At 35.8% G+C, this 23608-nt stretch overlaps 1 protein-coding gene across 2 annotated transcripts; it reads right to left on the bottom strand.

Moving 5' to 3' along the window:
• Positions 1-846: 846 nt before the first annotated feature.
• On the bottom strand, positions 847-20439 carry LOC139696226 (serine/threonine-protein kinase OSR1-like). Of its 2 annotated transcripts, XM_071594895.1 has the most exons (10): positions 20239-20439; positions 19615-19727; positions 18496-18746; positions 17235-17400; positions 15790-16025; positions 14364-14478; positions 8940-9044; positions 6121-6470; positions 4681-4867; positions 847-2970 (listed from the first exon to the last, which is right to left on the bottom strand). In XM_071594895.1, exons 1-10 carry the CDS (start codon positions 20315-20317, stop codon positions 2893-2895), a joined length of 1680 nt encoding a protein of 559 aa, XP_071450996.1. In that variant the 5' UTR covers positions 20318-20439; the 3' UTR covers positions 847-2892. The 2 variants fall into 2 exon arrangements, with proteins under 2 accessions (XP_071450996.1, XP_071450997.1); XM_071594896.1 differs by lacking the exon at positions 8940-9044.
• Positions 20440-23608: the final 3169 nt, after the last annotated feature.

Genomic DNA, 23608 nt, shown 5'->3' with positions numbered 1-23608 from the left:
AGATACATTCTCCCAAGATATTCTCAACCCGCGATTTCTGAATCAAAATTTCTTCTAGCACACAGTAATTTTGAAAGAGTGGGACTGTAGCAATTTTTCCATTCATTAGCAATTGTTAATATTGTTATTGATTAAGATGATTCTCTACAATATTTCGTTTGCTACAGCAAATGTTTAAACAAATTTATTTTCCTCCATTAAAACTTAACAATTCTGCTTATTCACGAGTTTTTCTTTCCTTTGATGCCCAAAAAAAGGGGTAATGGGATGGGTGCTTATATGAATTAGAATCCTGGTCTCACTATCAACATCCCTTTCCACAACCCATATTTGGAAGTGACCATTAACCTTAGTTAAACATGGTGGTGTCCAGGCTAATAATCTGTATGATCAAACTCATCATACTGCATACAATTTCTACATTTGGTTAAACATTATCATAATATTACAGTTATGAAACCTAGGCTACATCCATTGAGATACAAATTCTTTCATTTTACACACAACCTTAGATGAATTGGTTCATTTAAACCAGTCAAGTATGGCATATTCTCTAGCTGCTTCAACTGCAATATTCCCATTCTGCATTTTTATAATATGACAAAAGATAGTTTTCATCTGCGCTTAACCTCCTACAGTTTTGGAAAACATGCTGAAATCTACCACAAGCTTTCACTCGACCAATAAATCACTTAGTTTACCAAATTAAAAGCTAGATTTCCAAACTTTGTACTCAATGATGCTCAAGCTGCTCTAATAAAAACCATTTCCTAAGAAACTTAGCATCGTTTCTGTTCCTCATGTATTAAAAAAAAGGAACATTATACTAAATTCGTACTTCTACTCAAGTTTCAGATGAAAGCTAAAGGTAAATTTCTCGTTGAATTACATCATGGCAAGACTTCATTCTTAAGGGACCTACACCATCATCACCTTATCTCTGTCACAAATACAATAGTTGTGCAAATAAATGAAGCAGTTACAAAATAAATTCTGTAATATTTGCACCATGCATCCCTCTCGTTGAAACCGAATTCAAAGTACTGAATAAGAGCAACATTGAGGAAACCATTAAAGACAGTCACCTAATATTACATCTACCAATCTTTCCCCAATGCTGCCTCATGTATCAGAAAAGGCATGACAAAGGGCATGGATATATATATATTCAAATACAAAATCAGAAGCATTTCCACGTTTATTTGTAATTAAGGCCACTTTTTTTAAGGGTCTATACATCCACCGCTGAAGAAATCTACTTTATGGATATGCAAGTTTTCACAAAATAATATATAGCTGGAGAGTAATGACACAGCTTCCAAATGCTTAAACTGTAATGGACAGGCATTTCCAAATCTATCACTGCAATTCACTGTATCCTCCAAGCAAAATACGAAAGTTTGGGGAATCCCACAAAAATAAATAAAGAATACATTCTGGACAGCAGCTAAATTTGTATATATACACAATATACAAATGTGGATAGCACTAAACACGTCCACCAATCAGAGAATTTTTTTCATATGCTACAAAGTATTACAGTATTCATAAATAAAAGATAAATTTAACATGGATTTTTGCAAGCAAGCTCATGGCACTAGGAGTCTACTGACCACCAAAGCACAATGGCTCGTCACAAAGGAAATCCAACAAAACCAGTACATAACTTAGGTTGCTTGGTTCTGCAAAGTGAATAATGCAACTCATAAAACTGCTCTCAACCACTGTTAGTCCCAGCCTTCATATTCCCACCCTAATACATGTGACAATAGCATCTACAAGGCCTCTTTGATAAACTGCTTCATATTTAATTGTTTCATTTTAAGTACTTGGCTATCACAATCTCATTGACATCATTAAGAGCGAAGAAGTCCCTGTTCTCAACTCATCACACATCCAAAACCCAGCTGGCAATGATACATTACAGTTGTATGAGGATTTAATACCACCTAGACCAGAAGGCCATGCGCCCCTAAGCAATCCCTTTAAAATGCATAACCAGCTCACTATCAATGCTTTTTTAAGTCAAGGAGTAATTATTGCCACTTTCATACACAAAATAAAGAATAGATTTGCATTATAAAAAACCAAGCACTGAAGGTCTTTGCTCCAAAATAAGGGCTCCTGTTTTAACAAGGCATTTCACTTATAACTACATTTATAATTAAGATCCCTTCCTCCTTCCCTCCCAGCGGGAATGTAGTTCAGATGACATTTGAGATTCCTTGTCTCCACTCTTGAAAAAAACCACTCACCTTTATCTCACTAAAAATCCTGGAAGCATTTACAGGCACCATAAGAGGGCATTATGTGCATTCTAGGGCAGTCTATACCAAAAAAGAAATGTCTTACAAGCAATTCCGGAAAGTATAAATGGTGAATGAATTGCCTAACTGTAACATTTCCTCAATATCCACTGTTTTACATTTTGTTTCTTCCTCGACAATTAGGGTTACTACCACAAATTTTGAAATCCAAACACGGCATGGTATTCTATGGAAAATTTGAGCGGCCTGAGTTTTCCATCAGGGTCTTCCAGAGTGAAGAGGCAATGGATATTTGATGAGGTTTAGGTTGGTCCCTAATGGATGTCACAGTGTAAGGCAGTGCATCCAGTCAGGTGGAGTTGGAGGGAGAGAGAGAGAGAGAGACGGGGATAGAGGGGAGAGATGTACAGGCCGGAGGTCAAAAGTTACCTTTCCACCAAGGGAGGGCATTTGAGGGAGGCAGGTCGAGTGGTCAGAGGTGTTGGTGGCGGCAGCATTGGCATGGGGGATCTCACAACAGGGCACAAGCAACAAAACTGTCCCCCCAATGTAACGTAATCATCTCTTGCCCACTACGAAGCACCAGTTTTTTTCCAAGTCATAGGTCGCCACATCACACCACTTGCTAGTCCGTGATAGATATCTGAGCAAAGCCTATGAGAGCTTTATCATCAGGATCTTCATTTTCTCCACAGCCAGAATTCTGCAAAGACAGAAAATGAACAATACTTAACAGTATTAATCACTGCCCACCCTGAAGCTATATGACTATTTTGACAAGTGAACATAAATACTTGAAACCTTACAATTATAACACATTTTCAATTGACACACATTACATAAATGTGGCATTTCACAGAAATATATTCTGATAAGAGTATCCTACACTCATTACCAAAAGCATGGGGGATATTTAACAACACACACAGGTATTTCTGGTCAACCACGGGGGTTACATACCTGAGACAACTTGCAGTTGAAAAACCATCGTTGGTGGTTAGGTCTCATGCTCCACATTAGTATGGAACAAACACCTCTAACTTTACTTTTACTGGAGTAATCTGCGACTACATTAAAATGCTCCCTCCTCTTTTCAATAACAATCTCGCATTCAAGAACCAAGAGTGACATTAAAAACATTCACATGGTTACAGCACAAGGAAAACAAATGATTTTTAGGTTGTGTCACATTATCTTTCCGCATTTGCCAATAGTCCATCATATTTTGAATGCATGTTCTATAATCACCTTCCAAATGACCTTAACTATGTTAATCGCATTTCAGTCTCAAAAAAGAAACTAAGAGTTTTTACTGACAAATATTTCCTAATCTGTTAAAGAATTTTTATGTCATTAATGCTATTTTTTGTGGTCAGTTGTCCTTTTTCTCACAAATTTTTTATAAGCGTACATTTGACATCCTGGCATCATTACAATTATTATTACTAAAAAGACAAAGGAGAGGTTCACCATTTCCACCATTGGAATTCTGGCACTAAGTGTACATGCTCAGTCACTACTAAGAAAATTTGAATGGCAGGTGATCATAGCTATTTCCCAAAACAAGTATATCCAGCATCACATTATGTTACTCTGGACTTTAGAAAGTAGGAATATAGTTTTTAAAAAGAAGAACACAATTTTCCATTCAAGGTTAAGGCAAGCTTTCCTCAACTTTTTAGTCTTGAAATAATCTGCAATGGTATCCTCAACAAACAGTTTTGTTTCATAAACATTTATATTAGGATAAATTTACAACAGTTATGCAGTTCAAAAGGCGAGAAATTCTCTTAGCATTTCCTTAGGCAGAGCTAGTTATACCAAGGGGGAATTTCCCAGGGGTTAATTATTCAGGCACTCAAAATATGAGCTGGACATAAGTAAGGCCTGAATTAAACAAATTACAGTTGACAAGAGAAACTCAAATATAGCAGATGTATCAGTCAATTAACAAGTTTCACACAATTTTTTAGTATTTATATGTCTGCATCAACCATAAACAAATTGCACGTTCAGATTTTTGGCAAAAGATTACTCAAATATTATAGAGCAAAGAGCAAATTGTGTTCAATCCATTCTTCCATAACTAAATAATGAAACATGACAAAAGTTTACTTTATGAAAGAAAAACACAAGGGTTAAAAGTCTTGGATCATCCATAAGAATAAACATTTTTACTTAAGAGCGATATGAATGCTTCCATCTATGTAATTGCTACAAAAATGACATAATTTTATAACATTCTTTGTTGAATGACTCTTCATTATGCAGGCCTTAATTGGTTCACATTCCACATGTGATAACTTTGAGACTCCATGGTAAGATAAGGTCATAAAAGAGCTGGGTTTGAATGAGATAAGCACCATAATTATCATAAGTATTAACATTGCAAAACCACGTTATTGACACTCACCAATGGAAATGTAACAGCCCGACACGAAGGAGTCTTTTCAATGAGTTTCCTCAGACTTGCCGCAATAGCAACCATGTCTCCTCCATCCACTAGTCCTGCACCCACTAATTCAGATGCAATCCCTTCTGGACTGTCCTTTCCAATCACAAACTCGAAACGAATGTCATTCAGCTCACGACGACTATTCCTGTAACAATCATAAAAGGTAAAATGCACTGAAGTAAACCTCATCATTAAAACAATGGAATATTCTGAAAATTGAAATTGTAACTTAACATAAATAAAAAAAGTAAACATGTAATTCAATTTTATTTTTCAGAAGAAATTCAGTTTTCATTAAGGGCACTTTATATGTTATGATAATGTCATTACTTGAGTTTTCTTGCAATTTTTCTACACCATACCCCATCCATAGTTACTCTGTATTTCAATGATGGAATATTGAATATAAATATGCAACTAAAATGATTCAATCCCTTTAGTACCCTATTTCCGTAGTATTACAAACTAATTGGAACAGCATGTTCTTCTCATAGAATGGTAACATTGTCTGAGTAAGCAATAAACATTCAAAATCCATAACCACAATTATTGAAATTACATCGGTAAACGAATGTTTTTATCCAGTAAGAATGAACTACAGGTATGAACTTTAGATTAATACACTACCTAACACTATTTCCATTAAAACATTAAAAAAAAAACTGTGCTTCACTTCAGCATATTACATGATCACTAAATATGGTTGAAGACTGATTTTAAAAGCTCACATACTCCAAATTCTCATAGGGAAAAAAAATTAAGCCAAAAAAATTATTTATCCGAAATACTATTGCATCATATTGAAAATGATTTTGCACGATTAAAGTTCAGTGAAAAAAATCGAAAATTTGATTGTTGGTTAGAGGTATATAACTATACTGCATGTACATAATTAACTTACCTAATAAATATCAAGTAGTTTTGGCATGGATGGATAGAGGCCAAAATGTTTGCATATATATACCCATGCTAATTTTACCACAAATATGTTAGTACGAGGATGAAAATAGGAAGATGAAAAATAAAACAATGCTGGAATATCAGATTGCTACCTTTTATATTTACTTGAATTAAAATCAAATAGGTGAGGCTTGGAAATGTTGAAGTGTCCAGTCTGAATTCATCCAAAACCTAACTAAATAATAGACCATCAATTAACAAATATATTCCTATAATTGACACTTTCCTGCATTACCATTGTAAAAATACAATGCATAGTATATTTTAGGCTGCCTACAATTAGGTTTACGTTTGGAGGGCTTCACCATAATATCTTCATTTATTTTTTTCAACAAATGATGTGATTTTTGGGCATGGGGTCAGCTTCCATTTGGACAGATAAGGTGCATGGTATTGCAAAGACAAGAGCTATCACCACGGCATGTTTCCCCCACTTACCTCATCCTGAGTACAAGATTGATAGGAGCAGACTCATATAATGCAGTTGATTCTGACTCCAAAAGGCCCGGTGTCGATGCCACACCCTGCGGCATGTATGGCTGCTGCTGAGGGGCCTGTGCCATTTGCTGGGCTTGCCTCTGCTTTGGAGTGCCAGGGGCTTTTGGGGTCATGACAGGCGTCCGTGGAGGCTGAGGGTGCTGCATGTGTCCCGGGGAGGAGTGCTCCTCGCCTAGGATTCCTGGGACCCCTTGTATGCTGCCTGTGTCTGCCGCCTCTGTGGGATCCTTCTCACTGCCTGACGACCCACCTCCCTCTATGTTGTTCATTGGTTTCTCCTTAGAATCATACTGCCGAGAGAGAGGGCATCCGCATGAGAAATAGCCTCACTCACTGTGGCTAGACAGGGAGGGCAGCCATGAAGAATACCAAACTTCACGAGAACCAATTTTAACAATTCACCCGAGCTCTCCAGACCTAGCTCCCTAACTTACCCTGATGCATACCCCATGATGCGTCTAGCTAGCAGTGGAACAAGCCCATGGGATCTTTACACAAAATGAACATGTTTGGCTTCAGTAATGAAAATTATAATGCAAAAATTATCAGAGAAATCAAGGGTAGTTTATTATGGTTGAAAACAAAAATATGGCACTACTTGCCCAATGAAAAAGGATTAAAATTGCAAATTCAATTACATGACCAAACGACTTAAATATTTTCTGGAGCCCCATCAGTTATTGTTACTTCCAAAGTGAGCATTTAATCCCGTGCTGTATTAAAGAACTTAAGTACCTTCAAATCTGGCAGACACCCTGAATACGGAAAAAAACTTTATTCCCAATCAGCCAATATATTGATATGTTTTCATATTTACACAATAGCACAATACAATCACAATCACAATACAATCACAATATCTACAAATCCACACTTTAGACCTTACCTGATACCATTCTTCCAAACAGTGAGTTTTGAAACTGATAATTAGATAATAATTTCACACAACATGGGAAGAAGTTTTTCTTGAAATATTTACAAATGAAATATTAATTGCCTGTAACAGGTAAGAGAATAGATGGAGTGATCACATAGCTTAGCAACGATAATTTTGAAGCCATACTCTGCTTTCCTCATAAAGAATATAAACGGACTGCAGATGATGAGCTGGTCAAGGATTCAATCAGTTAATGAACATAATAATGTAAAGCACAGATATAAACGTAACAATTAGTATTAAAATATACATTGTCACTGTTTTACAACCTTCACCACAAATACCCAACAAGGTCACCACCACCAACACTTAAAATGCATGTACACACATATTTGATGGTCCAATTAGTATTAAAATTAACATGGAAACATTTTTACTAAAACATTGCTAATACGATTAATGGCACTGCAATACACTACTTACCTCAGAGCTCAACTTGGAGCAGGAATTCAATGCTGGCTTCAATTCAAGTGTTAATACTCCAACTAATCTCTTACTTTATGAATTTATCATGTGCTTATTTAAAAAAACTTTTATAATAAAAAATCACATGGGATACTCTGAATACACATTCCACACCATCCCACAACAAATTCAACAAACTATATTTAGGGCAGAAATTGGAATTTGTTCAATCATGTAGACTACCACTGACAAGTATGTTAAGAGTACAAGTATGATATTCCCCAAGAGAGGCAGAATGTTAGCACTATGTTTAGCCATTGCAGTATATGTCATCAATGAACCCATGATTCTGATGGTAATGGATAGCCACATCCCTTATTAACAAGCTAGAATGTTGTTTAGCCATTGATTAGAACAATAATGATGAGATATGGTTGAGAATGACTTATACATACCCTTTCTGAAAATGGGGCTGCTTCTGCCCCTAAGCCTTCCTTACTGTAATACTTAAAGCTCATTCAAATATTGGGGACAGTCACATACATCATCTATTGTGAATGGAAAACACCAGCTAAACTGCAAATTTCGGTATAACTAGGGCAATATTGGGAACATCGCATGCCATCATTTAGCTTATGCCAACACCATTTGACCAAATCAACATTCTAGCAAGTCACTTGAAGGTATTTGGCTACCATCTGGGAGACAAAAATGACTAAACAATTTTCTCTCAATCCACCAAATAATTTATTAAACCAAAGCATGCACTGGCACCATGGATTAACAAATTTTTCCAATTCACAGGTGTTGGTAGAATAAGAGCAACAAAATATACTGTGTTTTTACATTGCACACTTAAGGGATCATCATGACAAAAAAAATAGGAAGAGCAAAGAGAACATGAAAAAACACTTTCAGGGCATGTAACAGACATGGTTATTTTGACCAGTTGCTTTGAGATGCAGAATGACAATACTGTGATGTTGGCATGGATATGGGGTTCAATGGTGTTTAAAATTTGAAAGGGCATAACATTTTTGACGCTCTTTAATATGGATACAAAGGTGGAATGCTGCCATTCCAGCCTACTATCAAAATGAAAAAAATATGAAATTGGAAAGGAAAACCGATGCAAACATCAGATTAAACAACTGCCATTTTGCAACAATAAAGTTGAATGCATTATCTCTTTGCACCGCTGGACTCACCACCCCTAGCGTCACAAGCTAAAATTCAAAGGATTTGATTCCAAACTAAGAATAGAAATGTCAAACTGACCTCAAATGATTGCACTATACCTTTAAAAACCACGACATAAACCAATGACTACATAGTCAGACAAGGATGAAAAATTCAAGGAAACCATACACCACATGTGAAAATTACATACAATGCAAAATTTCTGTGAATAACTCACATCATCATCAGAGGATCCATCTCCATCTTCTTCGGATGACCACACCCACTCTCCTGTGACGGTTCGATGCAAGCGGCCAGAAGTACCAGGCTGCCTCTTTGCCGCCTAAATATTCGTCATTCAAGGGCTTACTCAAAACAATGGTTAACTACCAATGTTTTTAATTTACACATAATTTGTTCTTTTTAACAAAGAACAAATAAACATATAACAGAGTAAATATAATGTTTAGTTAAAAAAGAACACCTACATCATGTGCTGCCGTACCTTAAGGCTGGCTGGGCATAGTTTCAGTTTCACAAGAGAATAATCAAATGGTTTCATGAATTGCATTGAAAAATGACTGGTAAAATTAATTGTATCACAAGCAAGCATGAGGAGAAATGTTTAAGGTGAAAACAGGTTCTGAAGTTGGTGGGCACGATAGATAGAGAATGAATATATTCACATTAATTCTAGGTGAACTGTTTCCCTTAAAACAAAATCCCTTCACCCTTGGTACTTCCTTCAAGGGGAACTTGACTAAAAAAATATACTTAGATCAATTGTTAGTACCATTAGATAATTTTACTGCTTGTTTGATTCAATTTAAATAAATTCAATACAATTAATGACTGCAGAGAAATGGTATTTAAATTATTATTAACAGTTGTGAACATTATTGTGAACTAAGAACTTTCACATTTCTCTTTACATATTTTTTCTCTTTCGTTTAGACACCTTACTGCAATTTCCATCATCAACAGGGTGAGTTCTAGAGTCAGAAAATGCATTCCAAAAGAGTAATCCAAACTTGAATACATAATTTGGGAACCTAATCATGTTTTGATCATAAAGGGTAACCCTATGGGTCTAAGAAATACTAAAAATTTAGCTAGTGAACTAATTATTTTATGCATATTATTATTACTTATGCATAAAACAGGGTTGCTACAGCTCTGGATTCGTGAATTTTTCAGACCAATCCAGGTTTTTCAGAACAAATTTTTATTTTTCCAAATGAAAACATCTATACGACTCGCTCACCAAATCAAAATAAAAGTTGCTCAACTGTCTGATTATCACAGTGGACACTCGGTTAATTATGTGTACTAGTGACAGAAGGATCATGAGGAAGTACGAATATTATTAAACAATGCAATTACGCACTAACTATATTCCTAAAGGTATCATGACCTACAATACACCATCTACAGGTATTTTAACCCTTAATACATTTAATATACAGTAGAAATTTTAAATTAAAATTTCAAGAGGAATTAAATCAAGCTAACCAAAATATGAGAACTGCGAGCTTGATGCCGGCATATACATACATGCAAAAATGTAAACTAGCATGTCTCGGAGGAAACATTACACGACACTACAGCTTATTTTTCAGTGTGCATCGAGATGATGAGGTGGCTAATGTGCTGGCTTCACACCCTGAGGGCCAAGGTTCAAATCCTGGATATAGCAGGAGCTTTTTCAGAGGTATCCTGTTCCCTACTTGGCGTGGCACATGGAGAGCACTTCAAAGTAGAGCAATTCGCCTGTACAATAAACACTAAACTGGGGGCCCTTGATCGAAGAGTACTCTAATGCAAACACAGGATTTCTCTCCACCCTTTCTCCATTCCCTAAATACCCTACCCATACCAAATTACCTAATTATCCCTAATGTTGCAATTACCTTAGCTGGCAACCACTTCCACTAATAACTACTACTCCATTATTTAAAGGGCATTAAAATCTATGATACAAAAGCTATGTTCATCTAAATGAGATAATATCAGAAGCTATCAATTTAGTTTATGCTGTCAGTACACTGCTACCTAAAAGCCCTAGTGACAATCTTTTAGCGTTGATCAAAAATAACCATCATATGATTCAAGTGCAGACCTATTTTTTACAATAAAAAATGGAGTGAACAGTCAAACAGTTAGGATTCATTTCTACAACATACCAAAATACCGGAAAAGTGATTGAGTTAAATTCATGCAAAGGCTATTGGAGAGGGAAGAGAAAGAGAAAATGCCACAATGTGCCATATGGAGAGAGTAGATAGCCTAAATTTGTTCCAAAAACACTGTGAAATTAATTGAAATGCAACAGCTACCAGATTGATGGAACTCCTTAGCAACTGGGGTATTCAAATGCCCCTATCTGACATTTCTCAAAAATGAATGCACTCAAATAAACCTGGATCGTGGCTAAAATTATAATATTTATACTTGAAATTTTGAATGTAATGTAATACTTCGCATATTTTCTTTACATGGGGATTCCATGGGGAATAGCCATTCAATTTATCCAATATTTCAAATTAATCTCCGCTGAATAGCCAAAGTTCTACTCTATACTGGTAAAACTTTAATGAATGAATCCTGTCACCGATTAAAAATGGTAATGAAAATTTTAAAACAACATTAAGCTTTAAAATATCAAAGAATTTATGGTTTTCGGCATAACTTTATGGAATCAATTCATATTAGAAATGAAAAAATTGTAAATTTATGATTTCACTGAAAATTTATCACGATTAGGCCCGAGTTTCAACGTTATCTTCAGGTGAAGAATCCTCCACCTGAAGATGACGTTGAACGTCGAAACCCAGATCGTATCATTATAAATTTCCTGTTGAATCACATAGTGACCATTTTTTTCATTTCCAAAATTGAAAGAATTTTGATAAATGTTTAATGAAGTTGGAATTAAAAGAAAGATTTTTAATGAATAATAGAGAAATTATCATTTTCTAATGAGAAATTTTCTGCAGTTTTCTATGAATAAAATTCATCCCAATCCATTATTTGGACACATATCCCACACATGAATCTCCTTGGCTTTAATATGCCAGCATATATTCATCCATGTCAACACTAGCAGAATTACACATTGATAATCAATATGTACCCAAATCAGGTATATCTTTTCTGCCCTAATAATTATTGACACTGACCCATTAACTGTATCCTCATGCTCGATTCCATGGGTTGATAAACTGCAATTTTAAATCTAGAATAATTCCATTGAATAATAAATTGCCTTTAATACTTGCATCACAGTTAGCTTGGAATGCTCACTAACAAGAAACATTAACACATTACTGAGTGGATAAATAATCTTAAAAACCACAACCAGGCTATCAATTTTTGTGCCAACAAGTATTAAAAATTTACGATAAAAAATGCAACAAAATATTTAAATATTCATTTCAAAGAGGTTCCTTTGAAAACACTTCTAAGCAAAGTGATTCTCCATTAATCCATTTAAATTTATTTTAATATTCTTTCTTTTCTTATCTAGGTGTGCTCAAGTTCTAAGTTCGCCTAATATTTTTTCTGGGACTGGGAGTAAATAGCTGCAGTTGAAATATTTGGGTTCTCTTTAAAAATACAAGACACAGATGCCTACAAAGTACAGTGCACAGGGTTTAAAAACTGTAAAAAAATGTTCATCCTGTGGAAAAGTTCTCTTCTTTAGCTATTAATATAAAACCAATCATAAGAATTCCTGGGATGGTTTTCCATGGAAATATTAATAGTGTAAAATATACATGGGATTTTTTCTAGTATAGATGACGGTCATACTACAATAACTGAAAATGACTCCATTGGTGGAAGTGAATCACCCTACAACCCAAAATAAAGTACGATTCACCACAACTTTGGTATAAATTTTATTCGAAAATCACAAATTACTAATTCTGAAAATGTTCTTCCACACATGAACTTTACAGCTAATTACAGAAAACTTGTGAACTATAAAATTTCGATTTTTACAATTTAATGAAAATAATTCTCTGTGGAATCCACAGAGAATCCAAGCTGTTCATTTTCAATTTCAATTAAAAGGATTTTCCACCAAGTGACACCAGAAACTTTTATTTAAGATGCAGTTATTTCTGGAATAAAGCCTGTTCAAACAATATGCTTCTTCAAATCACAGAAGAGAATAGCCGAGTAGCTGCTGAAGGAAAAAAGTCTTACGAGTTTTCTGATTGGTCAACATTTAGGAATGCACACTCTATCATTAATATACGACATTTGATTGCTATAAAAATCTAGGATTCTCTCTAGAAAAGATTGCTAATACCGAGGTGTATGTAAACAAATTGGAAATATATTGACATATTGCCATCTGATCCTTGATTAACCAAGGGTCCACTAGATCTTAACAGTATCACTTAAGTGCAGTCACTGTCAGAACATTTTTAACTAACTCATATGCTTCTAGAACAAGGCATGACCATACTTGGAAATTACAACCACGCATCCATTCACTAACAGGCAGTCTAGAAGTAACACATTAATGGCATTTTTTCTACAGATTTTAACTTAAAAAATAAGAATTTCAAACGGTTTCAATAACTTTACAAGCTGTGTTGAACTAATATTTAATGTTTCAAACTACACCGGGGTTTTCCATAATCTCCAGGCTTGCAATCACCCTGCTATATTATTTCACACCACCTTCTCATTTACATATTCACAAACAATTAATGGGAATAATGCAGCTTCCCAACTGCTCTGTAATGCTTGTGCTCTGAATGTAGACATTTGAGAAGAAAACATATTATGTACTAGTCATAGCTATTATTATTAGTCAACTGGGAAGGAATAACCTAAAATTATTAAACTCTTTTGGGACTACAGGGAAGAATTTGATTAAATCTTCTTATACATTTAAATACTTCTTAGTCATTATATATAAGTTAGTTTTGACTTCATACTCAATCCATATACTCATTTCAATGCAACTACTTAAGATAATCCATAAAACCCTGAAGTTGGCTGAAATTATATATAAAATTCCAAAACAATAAACACTGAGTTAGGCATTATTAACAGGCATATCTCATTTGAGCAAAACACAAGAAAAACTGAATTTATATCTTTGAAGACAATGGCATTGATGAAGCACAAGTGTATGTATATTGCATTAGTCCAAAGATGCAGCCTCTACAGCGAGTGTTTTTTATAACAGCCAACAGATAATTAAAATAGCCATTATCACTGCATAGTGATGAATTTCTAGCAATTGAATTAACACAAGAACATGGAAAGCAATAATAATCTGAGATTATCAACATCCTGAAATTTCAATGCAGTAATTTTAAGTTTGTATTGGAAATGAAAAAATAATTTGATTAAAAATTTATATAAATCTTGCATTAAGCTTTTTTTAAAATAAATAAGCATGAACACATCTACTGAGTGGATGGCCAGTTATGCACTTTTTCAGATGAATTTGCCACAACTATGACCCCTCATGGATTCTTGAAACAGTAGATAAAAGCACTTTTTGCAGACAACAATATACAAAAAGCACAAAATTAGTAAGCTCTCTTCTGCGGGGATGGAGGTTATCAAATACAGATTATTCATCAGAGTTACATGAATGAGATTTCTTTCCATGCAATTAAAATTTGCCTGTGCATACCTTTTGCACCCTGGTTTCAAGGCTAGGACCCATTGCTACCAATGTCTGCTGCAGATACCGCCTGTCTTTTGCCTTCTTGAAGAATGGATGTCTTAGAAGTTCTGTTGCAGTGGGCCTGAGGGAATATATATATTATCAATTATTTGACAAAAATTGCTTTGAATGCATTTTTGGTAGAACTAAAGAACAAACTTAAAACCCATTGATCCACTTTTAATGATGAAAATAAGATTTTACCTCAGATGTAATATCCATCTTACCTTTACTCAATGTCATCCAATTGGAATGTGCAAATCATTATTATTAAATAAAGCTGAAATTACTTTGATTTCCATTTTTCTGGTTAAAAAATAATTAAGGCCAAATATAAATGAGTCAAATAAAAATGAGCCAAATATAAACTCCAGAATTTTAAGTCATAAGTGATTTATAAATATATATTTCACCATCATATAAATACAACTTTTGATCAACTATTTGCCTCACAACTATCTCATCTTATTGGTTGAGCATAATTTATCAAGGCAAGAATTTGCAACTATGACTAGTGCCAGATGTTTTCACAATAGCTTGGTACAATATAGATGAGGTTGATTTCCCATGCCTGGGTTTATGTTGGAAATGGGCGAGAAATTTTTCTTTTATAAGGCATAAACATCACCAAAATCAACTTCGCATCTACTTTTTACAGATTAAAGCTTCATAGTTTATATCCTTTCCACAGGAAGGGAAAGATGTTTTGCTTAACTTTTACCACATCAAAACACTAAAAATATTCTTTACAGGTATTCCAATTGCACCTGCTCAAAGTATTGCTCTACATGGAGATAACCATTTCATGATCTGGTTCAGAGCAAGGATTGAAGAAAACAAACACCCAGATTTGAGTAAATTGAGGTACCCAGAAAGATTTTACTCCATGGATGGAGAATGGTTCAGTCAAAAGTCAAGGAAATTTATTCATAATTATTTGCTTGGGTATGATTACTATTTACTCAAGAGCATAAAATTAATTCACTTGGATGCACAATAAAAATTATCGAAACAGTTTGAAACTAATTCATATCGGGACCTTGACGAAATATTTAGCACATGTCAGTAACTTGTACAAAAGACTTGGTAGATTATAACTAGGATAACTTCTAGTTTAAAACTCTTACAGTTTGCCCTCTGACACATTATGTTCTAACGATTTCCATTGGATATTAATTAACCATCACTAAATAAAGCCATACACAATTCTTCCAGTGCTGAGAAACATTAAACACAGGCTGGTGATTTGAGGAAGATGCATTGTTTACAATTTTAATGCCTGACTTTTTAGTGAGTTAGCAGAGAAAATTTACCAAAAACAGGGTCTGAATGGAAGTGCTGCATTTTTCTTATGCAAAAACACCCCTAGTTTAACAATAAATCTGATAAATACCTTTTTGATGGATCTTTCTGCAGACAATCCACAATCATACGACGAAATGTCTTCCCATAAGCTTTGTACTGGTCCTTCTCTTCGGCACCAGTGTCTAATGTTGGAGGGTCATTCTGTAGAGTTAACATAAGCACCTTCATTGGTGGATACTTGTGGTATGGAGCTGTGCCCGTTGCCATTTCAATAGCGGTGATACCAAAGGACCAAATGTCGGCCTTGAAGTCGTATCCATGATCCTAGAGGAAGAAAAGAAGCAGAGTTATTTATAAAGAAATATTTTCAATTGTATGACGAGAAGTAAATATGCATCCTCTGAACTGACTTTTCTCAATAGTTTGCAATGACACACTCCATATGACCAATCCATTTAGTTTACACTCTCCAGCTTTTATGCAACCTTTATCACCGCTGGAATGCAAAACTCCCACCATAAGAATGAAAAATCCAAGACTATTACATATAATTTTACTTAAGAGCATCATTCCCAATGAATAAGAATCTAGGTCAAGGTCCAAGAATTGGGTCATCTACTGATCCCTAGAAGGATATTCCCTTTAACTCAGGATACATGTTATAATTTTGCAACAATGTTTCTCAAAGTTTTAGAGCTCAAAACACAACTTTCATATTTTCGGGAATCAACAAACATATCGCAGCACCAGTAATAATTATTATTATAAGGTAATCTACCGGTTAAGGTAGGTTTTTGAATGGAAACAACTACCAAATAAATATTTTGTGACTCCTAACAAAACAAAACACAATCCAGCGACCTACTTTATACATTGATATTAAAATTATAAAAATTACTCATCAAATCATATAAAAATAACATCAAAAGCACAGAAGGGTACCAACACTCTTAGTAAGCATCAGAGGGGGTAAATATTTTTAAAGCCATCATAAAATATATTTTAAACAAATCAACCAACCAATAACTCTAGAAGAGGGTATATTAATAAATTTCCAATATTATGAGAGAGAAAGAGTACTTCCACTGAATAGATACACGACATGATCAATTCTGCTAAAGTAGAATGTAACTATTACCACGATTAACCCCAATATTAACATAAGCCCATTGAAAACATCATTGAAAAAAATAATTGCCCAGCAAACCACAGGTCTAATTGAGATTATCTCTTCTGTCATCTTTCATGGCAAATTTCAACTAGAAGATGCAACTGGTATAAAATAAATGAAAATGATATAAATGAAAATAAAATACTCAAATTTTAATATTTTGCTCAGCTGGTGAATGAGGTAATAATACTTAAGTATTTTTATTTACTTAATTTTTGGGTTTCTTCAATGAACATCGATATTCACCAACATTTCACCAGCACAAAATCAGGTCGGAGACTTGGCTACTATTCATATTCAATCATTACGAAGGCCATTGAACCTTCCATTCTGAAACATGATTAACAAATCAATTAACTGACCTGTTCCATGACTTCTGGAGCCATCCAACATGGAGTGCCAACAAATGTATGCCGAACTTTCTGTCTTGAAAGGTCTCTGCCAGTGGCCAACCATGCACTTACACCAAAATCCGCTATCTGGACAGTCCCATCCTCACCAAGGAGAATATTTCCTGCTTTAATATCCCTAGAAATGAAAAACAGATAACATGCATTCCAAAATGTTCCTGATACTAAACTTTTCCTTTCAAAAAACTGAGCCATTCTCACATCACCCTCCAAATATTGATTGTTACAACTAAGTTTAATTCTGAGTGTTTTGGAACCTGTAAATATAATTTGGTGGTGTTGCACTCTAGCAAAGACTAACTTACACAACAACATTAATTCAATATAGATTAACAAAACAACAATAAATTCAATGCAAATAACCAATCATCAAAATTTCTCTGGAAATAAGCCCAGTAATATCTTTCAGTACTTTGAATTATTATCAGACTGATCAGTAAACTGGATAATAATCCCTATACTAATTTTATTATGTTTCCAGTATAAATAACTATTTTTTTTATTTTACCTAGATATTTCAAATCTAGATAAGGTATCTCGAAACTTCGCAACCAGATAAGATAATAATTCAGATATTATATCTAGATCTCAGGACAATATCTTATCTAGGTAACATTTTCATATAACATCTAAAACCCATTACTCATTATGTTTTCCCATTATCTTCTCTATGTTGATTCTGATTACAAAAAAAGCCAAAGCCATGGCCTTGGAAGTAATTTTAAGAGTGTATCACATTAATATGTGATGGTCAGCAAAACCAAGGTCATGTTAAAAATGAATTGTGACTCTGAGGCTTCAGTATTTTTTTTCTTGTCTTCACAATGGAAGAATTCCACCAAGTAAATCCACCAGCAGTTTTTATGTATCATGCCACCACATTTTCAGATGAAACAGCAGCTCGATTTCCCAGTGATTTTAGGAATACATATTTTATGAATAACAAAAGATGGACAGAGTTTGATCATTCTTGCATCGAGTCCATTTCACCATTCACATCTAAGCTTAGAAAAAAATTGCACCCATAAATAGATCAACTTTTTTTGCTTTGCATCTATGCAAAATTTGGGTAGCTTCTCTGTCTACGATTGTTAGAATTTAACATTCACATCCAAAGGAAATAAAAACTGCAATAGTTTCTCCACAACTCTCAGGGAATGATCATGACCATTTAGTGGAAAATCATATCAGTGACCATAAGGTTAAAAGTTACCTATGTATCTGTCCATTGCTGTGAAAGTACTCTAGCCCTTTGAGGACCTCCCTTAATACAGTGGCTATCGTTGATTCATCAAAAACACCATGCCGGCAGTTGCTGGCCTTCATCTTGTGCTTAATAATATCCAAGAGGGACCCTCCTTCCAATAGCCGCAGCACAAGCCACAGCTCTTCCCGTACAACAAAACTTGTGTAGTATGTTACAACATTTTCATGATTACAAGATGACATGGCTTGGATTTCTTTCTGCAAAATATTTCAAAAGAGCAATATTAAATGTGAATATCAAGAATCCAAAAGTCCATATATAATGTAAACACTTATTACAATTCATAATGGCATGCGATATATCAAAAATGACTTCGTTAAAACATCTCCTTTCTACAAGTTACTTGAGCAAATTGTCATATAATAGTAATTTCATCATTATGCACCATATACGTATGCATCGAATAATAAAATTGAGAATTTATAAAACTACCAGAAATTTGGTTCCGTACACCAAAAATTCTCTAAGTCAACGAAGCATTTGGATTTTTGAAAATTTTCAAGAAAGACTGAATTGCCACAAAATATTCGCCTAGAATGCAATACCGTAATGCACGTATTTGTACATTCAGTGGATGAACTAATATAATACGAAGCTACAAATTTGGCATTTGCACGCAATATACTTGACTTAACTTGAAAACATAGGAAACAGTCCACAAAATTTAAAACGTCTTAGAAATAAGATGCACGTATAATGGTAAAATAATATTTCATATTCAATTGCACACAAAAAAATATTTACAACAGGTGAATTGCTCCTCGAACAAGTACCTTTCTCCACTGTTTTCTTTGGGATTTCATCACAAAACCCCATAGTAGAGCAAAAATTACACTTATCACACCCTTAATGTACCATCACATTCCGGGATGAGTAAATGGTGCAAAAATACCAACAGTTTGTGTTTACCCTTCGATCCCGAACACAAAATAATATCTTATCACACTTCGCTGAAATAATCTCAAATCAATGTGACACATTTATAAGCTATTGGTTAACATCACTCAAACTGACATTAAAAATACATTCCATAGAGTGCATGTAACTAGTTGTATACAAACATACCAATAATTCATCCATGCTCGTATTCCACTTTTCTAGGTTTATCCTTTTGATGGCACATTTTTCTGATCTTGGTTTACAATATGCACCGTGAACAACGGCTGTAGCACCAACTCCTGCAAAATAAAACCAAAATATTAACGAATGAATTAAAGACGTCTTCTACACCAAAGAAAATGCCAAATATAAACGAATCTTCCAATACTAGAAGAAACTTATCAATCAATTTTTTTCCTCCTAAACGGCAAATGCTTCACGAATTGCACGATTGAGAATTCATCCACATTTTTATGTGACCAATTGTACGAAGAAACCCGTGAAACACAGCAAAAATGTTTTCAGCTAAGCCTGTAGAGATTGTTGGGTACATCGAATTTTTATCAGATTCAGAAACCCAATGATTATAAATTTAAGAGAGTTTATTTTAACTGTATTCTGATCTCGCGTAATATTTCGCTTAATACTATTTATCATAAAATAAGTGCCGGCGAACCGGCATGAAGACACATCATAGGAAGGCATCATACGGCATGCGTGTTCTCCACTTTCTCCTCGAGGGACATTTCGTAACTACTGATGTTAAGATAAAAGCTAGTATCAATAATCATTAATTAATATCTAACTCACCAATAACTTCTTTCAACTCGTAATCCTCTTTACTGTTGGGCCAGCCCTGCACTGTTACGCCTGCACCAGTTACCGCCATCTTGTGGGCAAGGATATTACCAATGCTCACTCTGGCGGATCGCGGGTAAGTTGAAAACGGGGGAGACGGATCCGTGGAGGAAGTTTTCCTTCGAAATATCCCGGGCGACCCTGGGGGCAGAATCCCGGGAGAAATTTTCCTGCAATGAAAAAAATGAGATGAGTTCAAATATTGGATAACTCTTTCAACAGAAAATGATTTTAAATAACGTCAACAATGCGGCGCAAGGCTCACGAGGTGAATTCTTAAAGAAAATGAAGGGCTATCAGGGAACAGAAATTTTCTGGATTCAGATTTAAATTTATTTTACAAATTTTTGATCGTGAATTTATGCCTTTAATTTAGAAATCTGAGAAAATTTACATAATTTGTCACCTTCTTCATTTACTTATCAAGTATGCAGTTAACCGAAATACACGAATCTTAGGCCATTAGCTGAGGGGATCAAATTCCATTGTGAGGGTAATAAAACATGGAAATATGCGAATTTTCAGTTAAAGTGCATAAGACAAGCGCGGAAAGTTGACGCAGTACATATGTGATGCCATGTAAAATTGGATACGTGTTCATCTTTTAGGGGCTTGCCATCAATTAAAAGAAGCACAATGCCGGTTGGTAGGGCACGTCAATGAGCGACAATTAAAGTTCCTGGCATCACCTTTTATGTACACAAACCCGTGTTTGCGCTTCAGATAGGCATCAGGACAATACAAAGAACCTCGGCTAGACTTATCTACATGTTGCGTATTCGTGAAGTGCTCGCCGTCCCAATTCATACTCTTAAGCATTCATAAACCCAAGCATCCAAATGATGAGACACGGGACAAGAGAAGGCGAATGATATGCGCAAAGCCAAAATCTCCAGACCTGGCCATTCGCATCAGTCTTCCTCGAGGAGTATTTTCACCGATTTCAAACACTCATCCCCACAGGCACATGCGAAGTACTCGCACGACAAGCGGATAATGTCCGCGTGAGAAAATAATCAAAGTCGCGGAGGCCGCGACTCATTTTCATAGTACGTGTATTTCGTGGAACGTGCATTTTAGCACTCATAGGTTTTTATTAGGGCAGCCGACATACACAAGTTCACCTTACGTAACTGCGGAAGCAAGTTTGGAGCCGTATTATGTGCCGACACACATACGAGCATACCCTCACCACTCTTCTCTACCCTCCTCCCGAGCGCCCCTTCCCCCAATCCGCCCGCCCGTCGCCCCCCCCCCATCCTCTCTTCCACCCCTTCCTTCCCCCGCCTAAACCCCCGACCTCCACTCCCCCTTGTCGCCTCCTCCGTCCTCTTCTCCCTCCCAACCCCCCTCCACCACCCTCCTAACCTTTTTCTCTCTCTCTTCCCCTGCATCCCTCTCCGGTGCCTAGCCTCTGCGGTTCTCTCGGCTGAATGATTTGACGTAAGCGAACTGCTGCTCTACCACCTTTGCCTCGCTCGCCGGCGCCGGGCATTTCGCATCCCACACGGAGACGAGAGTAAATGCTCCGAAACGGGTACCCACTCTCAGTGGGACAAGTAACCCGCGGCGGCGGTCGTGGTTTCACGGGGCGACTGATTAGTGTGCGTGAGTGTTTTTTTTATACGGCAATTTCGAGACGGTTTCTTATTTTCTTCAGGAGCGAGGATGAGATGGGGCGCGTGGCCTTGGGCGGGGGGTGGTGACGATATGTTGATGGGAGGCGAACATCCCTCAATCGTTTCCACCATGTTTCCGATCTGGAGAAACGATGCCAGCTTTATGAACAGGGGACCACAAAAGCCACGCGATTGACTGTCTATTTACCACGCGGAAGTTTCACAATTGTGGCCCAAATGCTTGGGAGACCGTATGGCGTTTTTCCTTTTAAGGTGGGTGGGTAGATGCCCTTGGGAGGTCCTTTTGAGACAGGTGTCCCTTTGAGAACTTCAGGATAGACATGGTTAAAATTAAGTTAAAGTCGCAGCGGGAAAGATAATCTTCAAGTAAGGTAAGGTGCAAACACATTGGTACGTACAAGTGGAAGAGCTTTGCTATTGAGGCAGCAGGATTACTGGTGTCGGCAGAAACAAGGGGGATGTAGAAAACAGAATAGGAATTGAGAATAAGGTTTTCTAACTGAAGTAACAACCTTAATGGCAAGGACATAAGGAAGCGTTTCGTTACAACTTACGCATGGAGTCCATCTTTTTATAGATGGAACACTTGGCCAATTAGAGCAGTAGTTATTGGAGGTGATTGAAATAGAATAATGCCGAAGATAAAATGAATAGACTGAGCAACAAATAAATAGTACTCACAAGAAGAAGAAAGAAATTAATTGGGCACATCCGGAGGCACGAGAGCTTACAGAAAACCATAGTTGAAGGAAATATCGGGAAGAATTAAAGGGGAAGGAATGGGATGAACTGCTTGAAACAGTTCATGGAAATTGTCGGCACGAGCAGCAATGAGGGGATGAAGAGATTGGCAAGGAAAAGGGTAGTCGAAAGAGCTGATATGAACCAAACCTCGGATTGATAACTAGCGTTTATGATGTCCTTAAGAATTCGTAGGCATTCCCCAGCTAGGTCATTTGAGGTAGGCTGACCATACATGTAGAATGCCGTTCCCCACACTGACCTCTTGACCTAGTATCTGATTTTATTATTATAGAAAGTAATTCACCAGTCAGGGTAGATTTATATGTTACCAGTTACTAAACACTGCTTCACTTAAAATCCCCTCCTAACACGATACTATGTACCCTAACATCGTATTCGTATTACATCAAACCGTTTTTTAGCTCCAAATAATTCCTGTCTCTCGTCATTCCTATCCTCGATCTCCGTTTCCAACAACCCACTGCCTCGTATTATCTTCTGCTTGTAAAATGCAGTATTTTTTGTATTGATATAGCGAATTAAGATGTTGCTATTTCTGTGTTTTCTAACGTTGTTAAAATAGGAGAAGCCTGCTCAATTGCTACGCAATATTTACATTTCTCTAAAGGACATATACGAGTAATTGGAATGATATTATTAAAAATGTGATGGATTTTATTTCGATTTCCTAATATTCTCGCGACCGCCTTCGACTTACTTCCGTATTTATTGCTAGTGTTACTATACCTTATGTGGTCCAGAAACCCCTGGTAATTCTTATTTTCTTTTTCCGGCATATAAATTAAATTTCATTTCTTAGTTAAAACAATTATATAAATGAATGCATTCTACTCAAGAAAGTATATGTGAATCGATGCATTTGCTCTTTGATTTCGTTTTTTTACACATTACCAGTAATATCCTCGGTCAAGGCGAAT

Source organism: Hetaerina americana, unplaced genomic scaffold, assembly GCF_022747635.1.
Source record: "Hetaerina americana unplaced genomic scaffold, ioHetAmer1.1.p SCAF_7, whole genome shotgun sequence".
NCBI classification, from domain to species: Eukaryota; Metazoa; Arthropoda; class Insecta; order Odonata; family Calopterygidae; genus Hetaerina; species Hetaerina americana.
This window is presented reverse-complemented; position numbering and strand designations above follow the sequence as displayed.